This window comes from Lynx rufus, unplaced genomic scaffold (genome assembly GCF_022079265.1).
Source record: "Lynx rufus isolate CCGP_SWC_20201006 ecotype Redwood Valley unplaced genomic scaffold, mLynRuf1.p SCAF_10, whole genome shotgun sequence".
In the NCBI taxonomy this organism is placed as follows: domain Eukaryota; kingdom Metazoa; phylum Chordata; class Mammalia; order Carnivora; family Felidae; genus Lynx; species Lynx rufus.
This window is the reverse complement of record NW_025814824.1, coordinates 40,794,226-40,806,496: the sequence shown is the minus strand read 5'-3', so window position 1 is coordinate 40,806,496 and position 12,271 is coordinate 40,794,226. Positions and strand designations below refer to the sequence as shown.

Genomic DNA, 12,271 nt, shown 5'->3' with positions numbered 1-12,271 from the left:
GACCTGAGCTGAAATCAAGAGTCGGATGCTTGATGGGTGAATCTCAATAAAGATTTTTTAAATACCATCAGCATTAGAAGTTTAACGTCCAGACACTCATCTCCACCTCACGTAGCCAAACAACTACTCCTTCCTAACCACCATACACACTTGAGGTTTATCATCTGAAGGATGTGAATCTGAACCAGAGGCTGGACATAGGAATACACAGAGAGGGGGTGGGGAAGGGAGTACACAAGACTGAAACCAGGGGAAAGTCTGTGTGCTGAACAGTATGATATGTGAATTCTCCCTCCATGTCCTTCTTCCATTTTATAACCACCTCAGAGCAAACTAGCAGAGCACTCTGCAGAAACTATAACAACACAGAGAGAAGACCTATAACATTCAAAGTTTCACAATGCAATACTTCCCAAAATTCCTTACCATCCCCCATACTTCTACTGAACTGCCTACTCAAAATCTCCACATGGATGTCTACCAGGCATGCCTATCTAACATACCTAAAAGCAAAATCCTGACCACTCCCAAATCTACACCACTTGCACTCTTTGCCAGTTGAGTAAATGGCAATGCCATTCACTTGTTTGCACATGCCAGAATCTTTGGCATTCTCCTTTACTCCCTCCTTTTTTCTCACAAGCCAGATGCAATCAACTGGCAAATTCTGTTGGTTCCATCATCCAAAATACATACAAATCCAACCCCTCCTCTATGCTATATATCTCATCTAGGTGACTTTAATAGTGTCCTAAATGGTCTCTTACAAGCTATTTTCCAAAGAGTATAAAGAATGATGCTTTTCAAACAAATCTGAGGAAGCATATCAAGCCTCTGCTCAAAACCTTCCAATGGCTTTCATTTCACTCAGACAAAAGCCAAAGTTCTTACAATGAATTACAGAAGACTGTCAAGGCTAGAAAATCTGCCTACCTTTCTATATCTCCTACTAGCTTCTCCATGTCAGTCCCAATGGCCTACTTGCTATTCTTCAAACACTCCGAGCACACTCACATCTCAAGGCCTTTGTACTTCCTTCTACCTCAAATGCTCTTCCTCCAGGTATCTACATGGCTGTCCCTTTAGGTCTCTACTCAAATACCATCTTATCAAGTCAGCCTTCCATGAACACTACCCTAAAACGGTAACCATCTTGTCCCATCACTCATTACTTCCCCTAGTCGGATTTATTACTCTCCACAGGGCTTATCATGTTTTGTTTCATTTAATGTGTGATTCTCCCTGACTAGAGTGTTAGCTTCAAGAGGGAAGAGACTTTGTTTTGCTCACTGCTATGCCTCAAGCACCCTAGTGTGCCTAAAACTCCCTATAAATACTGAATAAACAAATGAATACAGTACTCATAGGAACAGGATGCTATGAAAATGGTACAGAAAGGGGTGCCTGGGTGGCTCAGTCAGTTGAGCATCTGACTTCGGCTCAGGTCTTGATCTCGTGGTTTGTGAGTTCGAGCCCTGCGTCGGGTTCTGTGCTGATAGCTCAGAGCCTGGAGCCTGCTTCAGATTCTGTGTCTCCTCCCCTCTCTGCCCATCTCCTGCTCGTGCTCTGTCTCTCTCTGTCTCTCAAAAATAAATAAATGTAAAAAAAAATTTTTTTAAGTGGTACAGAGAACCAGAGCTCTCAGAAATTAAAAATAAAAAGGAAAATATTCAATTAGATTATTAGAAAGTAAAGTCAAGTAAATCTCCCAAGAAGCCACAATAAGTAAAAAGCAAAGAGAAAGACAACAGAAAGGCTATAAAAAAAAAGTAAAACATCAATCCAGTTCGTCTAACATTTGAATAATAAAAGCCTGAGAAAGAACAAAAACAAAACAAAACAAAAAAACCCTGAGGAAAAAATCATGAAGAAATAACACAAGAGAATTCCTCAAAATGAAGGACATGAGTTTCCTAACTAAAATGCTCACAATGCCCCCCACCCCTGCATTAAATAAAAAAGATCTATACTAAGAAACATTGTTTATGTTTGATGTTCTGCAACTGCAGAGTCAGTAGGAACTCTATACCACAAATAATTTGGAGTCTTTACAAATACAAGGAACAACAAAACTATAGATGGAGAATCTGTAGATTAAAGGAGATTCATGGGGTGCCTGGGTGGCTCAGTTGGTTAAGCAATTGACTTCAGCTCAGGTCATGATCTCACAGTTCGTGGGTCCGAGCCCTGCGTCGGGCTCTGTGCTGACAGCTCAGAGCCTGGAGCCTGTTTCAGATTCTGTGTCTCCCTCTCTCTCTGCCCCTCCCCAGCTCACACTCTGTCTCTCTTTCGCTCTCTCTCAAAAATAAATAAACATTTAAAAAAAATGTTTTAATAAAAAAAAAAAAGAGATTCACAAAACATATCAACCAATTGTAATGTATAGACCTAACTGGAACTCTGACTTAAACCCCAATCTTACACACGTTTTTGCTGTTTATGAAGCAATTTGAAGTCTGAATAATGCCTGGATATTTGACTGAATTAAGTAATCACTGTCAATTCAGGTTTGATATTGATAATGTGGCTGTAAATAAAGACACCTTATTTCTTAGTCACAATGAAATACTTATGGTTAAAATAATCTGATGCCTGGGATTCATTTCACTATAATATGGAAGGGGGGAAGTGACTGGGGGTATAAATGATAACATATTGGCCATATATAAATCATTGTTGAAGCCGGTGATTGGTACGTTAGGTTCATTATACTATTCTGTTCATCTTTTAAAATCTGTTTAGGGGCGCCTGGGTGGCTCAGTCGGTTAAGCGTCCGACTTCAGCCAGGTCACGATCTCGCGGTCCGGGAGTTCGAGCCCCGCGTCAGGCTCTGGGCTGATGGCTCAGAGCCTGGAGCCTGCTTCCGATTCTGTGTCTCCCTCTCTTTCTGCCCCTCCCCCGTTCATGCTCTGTCTCTCTCTGTCCCCAAAATAAATAAACATTAAAAAAAAAATTTGGGGCGCCTGGGTGGCGCAGTCGGTTAAGCGTCCGACTTCAGCCAGGTCACGATCTCACGGTCCGTGAGTTCGAGCCCCGCGTCGGGCTCTGGGCTGATGGCTCGGAGCCTGGAGCCTGTTTCCGATTCTGTGTCTCCCTCTCTCTGACCCTCCCCCATTCATGCTCTGTCTCTCTCTGTCTCAAAAATAAATAAACGTTAAAAAAAAAAAAAATTCTTTAAAAAAAAAATTTAAAAAAAAAAAAAATAAAATAAAATAAAATAAAATCTGTTTAAAGCTTTGCATGTAAAACAATGTTTGAAAAAAACAGAGGACCAAGAAAACTTACAGAGACGATGAGAATGAGCAAAGGATCACCGACAAATGGACCTCCTTCAAGGCTTTATACCTTTACACTCCCACCAGCAAGGTAAAGGAAGTTTTAAAATCACCCTCGCCAACACTGGGTGCTTTCTTTTTCTTTAATCTTAGCATAATGAGTGTTATAGCCTTTCTTACATCATGGTGAGATTAAGCATTTTTCATGTGTTTGTTGTCCATATGAACATCTTTCACATCTTCTTTGATGTCCTTGGTAGATTTTTCTTTTCAAAAAGGTTTTCTCCTTTTTCTCATCAGATAGTGTGGGATTTACATAGAGAGATACAGAGATAGAGTTTTATTTACCCTTTCCTGTAAATATCTTTCTCATTTGTTTGCCTTTTTACTTTATTTGGAGTGGAGAATTTACTTATACGGTAAAATGTTGGATTGCGAATAACTCGTTCTGCGAGTGTTCCGAAAGATTAGCAAACATTTTAATAAATTTTAACCTGATAAATGAGCGACGTCTTGCAATACAAGTAGTACTTGATGCCGAGACTCACATGATCACAACTAAGCCAATGGTTCTCTCTCTCTCTCTCTCTTTCTGTCATTCACTGCAGGATTGTGGGTGATCTCCCATGTTCAGATGCCTGATCTCAGGCCGCGGCGTTTGGCAGAAATCAGTGATTTTTCAGAACATTGGCAGGTGTGTCCACAACCGGCACTAGAGTATGTTTTGTCACTTCAGAGCACCTATGGACTCCTTTCCTTTTCCATTCAAGAGTAAGCTTAGGAATGCTTTGCTTGGTTCTAGGTCAGGCTGCCTGCAGATATAGACCCTTTCCTTTGCTGCCTTATTGCCAGTTACATTAAATACAGTCTATGACAAGAGTTTATTAATACTATACTGAAGTCAACATCCGTGCGAGCATATACAAGGGCCCCCATGCAGACAAAGATTCCACTGAGCCAACAGATAGCAGTGATTCCATTAGTGATAGTGAAAGTTGTCCTACACAAAAACCCTTCTCTCTCTCTTCTCCCTCACACCACCCATGAAGGTTTTCTTACAATCAAAGCTATAAGTCCATTTCTTTATGATTTTGTTCCTCTGCTTTTATGATTAGTAGTAAGTCATACTGCACTCAGAGAGCAAAAGGACTTAAATTTTCTTCTTAGTTTATCAGTTTTTAATGTTTTACTCTTTTTTAATCCAACTGGAACTTATTTTAGAATATAATGTAAGATGGGAATCTAACTATATTTTGTCCCAAAGAGTTAACCAATTGTTTCAACATGACTCACTGAATAATCTTTCCTATCCTCACTGATTTAAGATACTAGATTTTATATATATTCAACAAGGCTACTACCAGCCTTTCAATTCTATGCCATTAGTCTGCTCTTAGAGTTACCGTACTTTTTAGCCACTCAACAATCTCTTTTCCCCTTCTTTTGGTACTGGACCCTAATTTTCTTTATAAAAATTTCTTTTTGGGGCTTTAATTTTTTTTAATGTTTTTAAAGTTTACTTATTTTTTTGAGAGAGAGAGAGAGAGTGCCAGCAGGAGAGGGCAGAGAGAGAAGGAGTCACCAATCAAGCAGGCTCCAGGCTCTGAGGTCAGCATAGAGTCCAACACAGGACTTGAACTCGTGAACTGCAAGATCATGACCTGAGCCGAATTCAATGCTTAACCAACTAGGTGCTCTGTGGGCTTTAATTTTTTTTTTAATTTATTTATTTTGAGGGAGAGAGAGAGAGAGGGAGAGAGAGAGGTCCAAGTGGGGGGAGGGGCAGAGAGGGGAGAGAGAGAGAAAATCCCAAGCAGGCTCTGCAATATCAGTGCAGAGCCCAACACAGGGCTCAAACCCACGAACTACAAGATCATGACCTGAGCCAAAATCAAGAGTCGGACACTTAACCGATTGAGTCACTAAGGCGCCCCTGGGCTTTATTTTTAGTAGAACTGAGAAAGATTTATTTGGGGCAAACTACCTCTTCCAGTCAAATATTTTCTCTCTGGGACTTGAATCCTAAATAAAAGTACAAAACGAATGATACCAAATTGTTATTGATAAATAAAATAAAAATTATGGATACTAATTCATCTCAATTTCATCCATCATTTCTGTTCCCAAGCCTTCTGGAGATGCTCTGGGATTCATTTCTGAGCCTAATTCCCCAGGTTTCATCCTGATTCTGCAAATATGATTCCCATATTCTTCACTGAATTCCGTATTTAAGCTAACCAAAGTTGGTTTCTATTGCATACGACCAAATAACCACAAGCAATACAATACTAAAGCTTTATAATGCATATTAACCTCTGAAATAGTAAGCCCCCGCTCATTACCCTTATCAAAATGTTTTAGAGACTCTCGGATAGCTCTTTAGTCTTCAACATGAATTTCTGAATCTATCTTCCCCAAATAATTCCACTGAATTTTTTTATTGGAACTGTTTTACCCCATAATATAACCTAGGGAGGATTCATATCATTATAGGGTTGAGTATTCCCAAAATGTCTCACCATTTTCTTTGAAGACTCTCAGTTACTTCTTGTAACTTTTAAGGTGTTTGTAGTTGATTATATTCTTATTTTTGTCGCTGTGAAGAAAACTTTTTAAATATTTTAAATATATTATTCTCTGATTATTGCTGCTATATAAGAATGTATATATAATTATTACGTATTATTTTCTTTCTGGCCTCCTTACTGAATGTTCTTACTAGTATTAATATTTTTAAAGTTGATTTTCTTGATTATTTAGGGTATAAGTGTATCATCTGAAAATAACAAGAGTCATACCTCCTTCTTTCCCACAATAATAATTCTTATTGCTCTTCTTCCATCATATACTTCTTTGGCTAAAATTTCCAGAACAACGCTAAATGGCAGCAGTGAGTTTAACCAGAGCATCTCTAGCATTTTATCATTGAATTCTCTTTATAAATGTTTATTTACCTAATGACAATTATAGATTATGTTTAAAACAAAACTTCTTTATCTATTGAAATACTTCATTTCCCACAAACAAAAGGAAATTTTAAAAAGAAGAATGAACAAATAGATTTCTCTCAAAATTAATTAAATTGATCATCAGTATCATTCTCTCATAAAAATCACATTTTTAATTTGTAAATTGATGCTTCTTTCCCATTTAAAGTCTTACCCACAAAACCATGCAGCTAGTATAGGGTTGAAACTACAAAATTAGAATTTAATATTATGTGTGCAAAAACCTTTCCTGTGTTGCTTCCTCAACCTTACAGTTTAAACAATTACCCTCATATCTTCCAAATATTCCATGAGAATTGTTAAAAATGGATAGATTTTAAAAATTAGGGGAAAAATATAATTGACTCAGACACAATGTTTTCAAAGAATCCAAATATTCAATATAAATAAATGCTGAAAAAATTAGTTTTATATTTTATTACAGAGTAAAACCTTCTCTGGCCTTAAATTACTGACTGGATAACATATATATGTTTGGGTTTTTTTTAATTTTTATTTTAGAGAGAAAGAGAGAGCATGAGCAGGGGAGCAGGGCAGAGGGAGAGAGAGAAAATCTTAAGCAGTCTCCATGCTCAGCACAGAGCCTGACTCAGGGCTTGATTCCATGACCCTCGGCCCATGACCTCAGCTAAAATCAAGAGTCGGACACCCTATCAACTGAGCTACCCAGGTGCCCCAACATATATATGTTTTAAAAGAATGAGAAAAATATACCTCAAACTCTTTCCTAAGACGTTCTTCTCGTTGAGTGCTAAATTCAAGCTCACTCGTTTGTTGCCGTAAAAGGTCAGAGCAGTCCATGTGTTCAGCTTCTAATTTCTCTACCTTCTTGTGCATATTTTGCACAGCATTATCTTGCTCCTGGAAAATAATTCATTTAGGTTTATAAGCCAACAATGACAAAAATTTATTTTATAGAAGACCACGAGTAACTAAATCTGTGCTTCAACCACAATAGGTTAATTTACACAGTAGACCCTTGAACAACATGAGGGTTAGGGACATTGACCCATGCACGGTCAAAAAAAAATATTAATTAATTAATTAATTAATTATTGACTCTGCAAAAATTTAACTACCAATAGCCTGCTGTTGACTGTAATCTACTGTAGCCTTACTGATAACACAAATAGTCTACTGCCCATATTTTGTATGTTACATGTATTAGATACTGTGTTCTTAAAATACCTAACTTTTTAATTTTTTCAGTATTTCTAGGCAACACGGTTCATCACTAAGTTTTTTTCAAATTGTCCAAAAGCTCCAAAAAATTTTCCAACATAATGAAAAGAATCCACATGTGAGTGGACCCATGCAGTTCAAACCCATGTTGTTCAAGGGTCTTATAGACACTTGCCCTTATAGGCAAGAGGGTCTAGATACTCCAGCGATGTTTCAGAATATACACATGTTCAAAACACACTACTGGAATTTTAACATTTTAAAAATCTGATTAATACATGTTATAGTTGAAAATGTGTACAGCTCTCTATAATGTTATGCTAGTTCAATTGACTTCTGAGGCTATTTACATAATGCTGTAGTCCAACAGCCATATGCAATGTTTTCCCTCTCATTAAAATTTTAAAAGATTTTGTAATACAAATGTACATTGCCCTTTTGTGTGATAAGAAATGATTAGCTTGAATGCCTAATAATGACCCTGGAGAGATTTTTATGTGAGCTCATGGTACTTTAACTATGGTTATAGCTCTTAAAGTTGCATCCACTAGGTGGCTGTGTTTCATTTCCTTCAGCTTTCAAGTTTTCAACTCTTTGTTGTATTATTGAAAGAACGATAACATCAGGTAGTCTTCTACTTAAATCTCTCAATCCCCTTTCCCAACTAAACTCAGAAATCAGACAGAGGTGAATTTTGTGAGAATTCAAACATAAAGTAACACACGTATCAAAGGTATTTTCCACAGGAACGTGTCTAGATTCATCATTCTCACTGAGGTCTCTGACAAAGGCTTCTCTCCCACCTTGCCCCCACCAAAACAATCTTATTCAGGGACTTGCACAAATACATATTATTATGGTTTCAAGTATTACTAGCCACTCAAATGATGTCACCAGAGACTGAGTGAAAATGTCGCAAGCATCAAATACAATTCTCTATAAAAGATTCTAATTTGGAAAGTACCCAGCAGTACAGTCCACAGTCAAAAGGATGAAGAACAAAACGTAATTTAATTTCATCTTTCCACATCCCCTCATTCATGAGATTACTACTCTGTAGCTGACTACACATGAACTCTTAAGAATTATTTTCTTCTGGGAATGGCAACGTCTTCATATGCAGAAGTTCATCTACTTACATATTTTCAATCCTTAAACTATCGCAGATAAGAGCAAAGCTGGGTACCAGAGCAAAAGTGTGCCAGCACTGTGCAGATAGCACTCGTAGTTTTTACTAACACTCTGGATGGATTCAGGAATAAATGGGTTTATAAATAGCCACATGTAATCTAATTTCATCATAACAGTACCTTCACATACAATAGTACTTTTAAGACCATTAAGCACTATACAAGTATGAGATACTATTATTATTCTGGAGGATAGGTCCCCCTCCTTCAAGCAGTCAATACTACCAGCATTAATCCAAATTCACTGTTAAATTATATGCCCTCTTGATTGACACATAATCTCAAACTTTCTATCGTCCACACAAATTACTACGTGTATTTTTAAATGAATAAACAGCCATTTACAAGGTTAATCACAAAGTAAACCAAATAATCTGAAATAAAAACAAAATCAAGTCTATAACCAAAAAATGCTTATATCCTAGTTGATGGCAATTATTTCAAACGATATTTATTCAAAAAGCAGAGAAACTAAAGTATCCAAGAAGTCTCAGGAAATCTACTTATAAGAAAATATAGCTTGTGATTCCCATCCTATTGATAAACAGCACAGAAAGACAACATGCAATTATTTCATTACACTAAACAAAGAGCATGTCCATCATTCCATGACAGTTTAAATTTAATCCTATAAAAAAAAGAACAACTGGAAAATCAATGATGGATCAGTTAGGACATATTATATTTATTGGTGAGATTTTAACTTTATGATATTTGACCTATTTTAAATGTTACACACGGTAAAATAGCTTTTAAATAAAAGCCTTTCAATATGTAGATGAAATTCTGACCTAACAATCAGTTTTAATGCAGAGGTCCAATAGTCACTAATATTATGTGACAATTCCTATATATTCTTGAATATAGATATAAAAACATACGCACAGTTTTTATTTTAAAAGCTGCTTTCTGCATATAGTATAGATTTTATAGGAATTCTATTTACATATCCAAGAAACTTACATTACATAGTTAAGGGATTACATTAATTTACAATTACACTGATTAATTTTCTGATGTTAAACTCACGGCATTTATTGCATAAAGGCTTTTTATATCTCTTATATTCTGCTGCATTGAGTTGGCTAATATTTTATATAATACTTTTGTGTGTATATTCATTGGTGAGATTGGTTATAATTATCTTTTCTTGTATCTTTGTCAATTTAGCATCAAGATTTATCAGTTTTTGGGGGGTGCCTGACTGGTTCAAACAGTAGAGCATGTGGGACTCTTGATCTCAGGGTCATGAGTTCAAGCCCCATGCTGGGTGTGGAGCCTACTTTTAGGCTCCATAAAAACATGGGGGGCACCTGGGTAGCTCAGTTGGTTGAGTTCTGACTCTTGATTTCAGCACAGGTAATGATCCCAGGGTCATGGGATCAAGCCCCAAGTTGGGCTCTGTGCTGAGCATGGAGCCTGCTTAAGATTCTTTCTCTCTCTCCCTCTGCCCCTCTCCTCTGCTCACATGCGCTCACTCTCTCTCTCTAAAAAATATTAAATAATTAATTAATTGATTAATTAAAAAACTGTTTTAAGAGATTTATCAGTTTGGTACGTTATCAAGATTTTTCCATTCTCTGTCAGAGTTCATATAAGATTGAAATTATTTACTCCTTGGAGTTTCTTTTGCTTATTGGTGAAGCAATATAACCTGGAATTCTGACACTGATTCTATCAGGTTTTCTACTTTCTGCGTCTTGTTAAGTTATTTGGGGTAGGTAGGAGAATTATATACGTATCCATTTCAAATACCTAGCCAGGCAACCCTACAGTGAAGATCACAGTTGAAAAAACAAATACAAACGCTCAGAGCTTCTAATAAGCTCTTCTGTCCCCAACTCTTAAACATATGAAAAAGTTATGGGGGGTGGGGGGGGACAACATAAAAGATGAAATCTAAATCAAGGAGAAAGGGGGAAAACAACCTGAGAGAAACACATATAAAGAGAATAAAACTTGACAATATCTTCAGAGAACAGAAGTAATTTCAGAATGGCAGAGTATAAGGACTGCCAAAAATTCTTTCCTCCATAAAAGCAGCAAGAACATGTGCAAAAAACGCCAAAATAAAATTTCTCATAACTGGAAATTAACCATAGGCTTGCAATAATCCAATAAGCACTTATTCAAGAAAATCAGTGAAATCTCTATAAGAATGGCAAGTTCTGGGGAGCCTCGGGGACTCAGTTAGTTGAATGTCTTACTCTTGATTTCAGCTCAGGCCATGATCTCAACATTGTGGGATCGAGTCCCAAGTTGGGCTCTGTGCTAACAGCGTAGAGCCTGCTTGGGATTCTCTCTCTCTCTCTCTCTCTCTCTCTCTCTCTCCCTCACTCTCTGCTCCTCCCCCCACATCCCCCCCCCCGCCTCTCTCTTTCTCTCTAAATAAATAAATAAACATTTTTTAAAAACAGTCTTAAATAATATAACAACTTATTGCTCATCTATTTTTAATTCTGAAACAAATACAACAAACACACGATCTAAATGGTAAATATTAGTTATATCAATGGCATTGGCAGGTTATACTGGGTACTGGTTATATTAATCCCTGTTACTTTTTGCATGTTCAAATATTTGTTTTAAGTTTATGGTGCTATCAACAGAATCCAAGTCTGGGATGCATTATAACATACAAGAAAATTCCAAAAGAGCTATAAAATAGTTCCTGCATTTATATATCAAGATTAATTTGCTCCTTTCAAATAAACTTTAAAAAATTTTGTCACAGAATTTATTTTCTAATAAAACAAAAAGCTTACAGTGAAAAAGTAAGTGTGGCGTGTGTGGGTGTGTGTGTGTAACCAAATCATAATTAAAGACAATGGAAATTGAAGGAATTTTTCTTTCTTCCACTAGAGGGAGGTGTTGAACTTAAAATATTTTAAAATGAGGCTTATTTTTGAACTGACATTTACCAACCCAGAAAACCACATTGTGCTATTAGAAAATAAACTTGCTTTCTTTCCACATCTTTCAGAAACATAGCCCAAAAAGTATTAATTTCATTTGTACTCATATAAACATTTCTCAGACTCCAAAATACAGTTTCAAGTCTGAAGAATTATGAGTATAGTTAGAAACACATCAGAGAAAAAAAAGAAACTTATCAGAGCTAAAGTACCCCTCCTTCTTACCTTATGAAATATATCAATTTAGCTAGTCACCACCTTAACCTAGTAATGCTTATCTCCTGAAAGAACCAGAACAAGCTGTTCTTCCCTAAATCTGCAAAGCCAGCACAGTTCTACAATCAGAAATAGTGTGGGGCACCTGGGTGGCGCAGTCGGTTAAGCGTCCGACTTCAGCCGGGTCACGATCTCGCGGTCCGTGAGTTCGAGCCCCGCGTCGGGCTCTGGGCTGATGGCTCAGAGCCTGGAGCCTGTTTCCGATTCTGTGTCTCCCTCTCTCTCTGCCCCTCCCCCGTTCATACTCTGTCTCTCTCTGTCCCAAAAATAAATAAACGTTGAAAAAAAAAATTAAAAAAAAAAAAAAGAAATAGTGTTTGCAGCCATACAGTATAAAATGGCACTAACTTTGTGTAGTACTTATCATAATTATAAATCCATAAACTTGCACACCAAAGCAGTGATGCTTGTAGGCATTTACACAG

The 12,271-nt window shown here is 37.0% G+C and overlaps 1 protein-coding gene across 1 annotated transcript in view; it reads right to left on the bottom strand.

Annotated features, from left to right (window-relative positions):
• The window catches only part of CCDC171 (coiled-coil domain containing 171), a 310,063-nt gene that overhangs the window by 261,538 nt on the left and 36,254 nt on the right, over positions 1-12,271 (bottom strand). Inside the window, exon 7 of the mRNA XM_047064791.1 lies at positions 6,998-7,144. Within this exon, the coding sequence (XP_046920747.1) occupies positions 6,998-7,144 (147 nt within the window). The remainder of the gene's footprint in view (positions 1-6,997; positions 7,145-12,271) is intronic.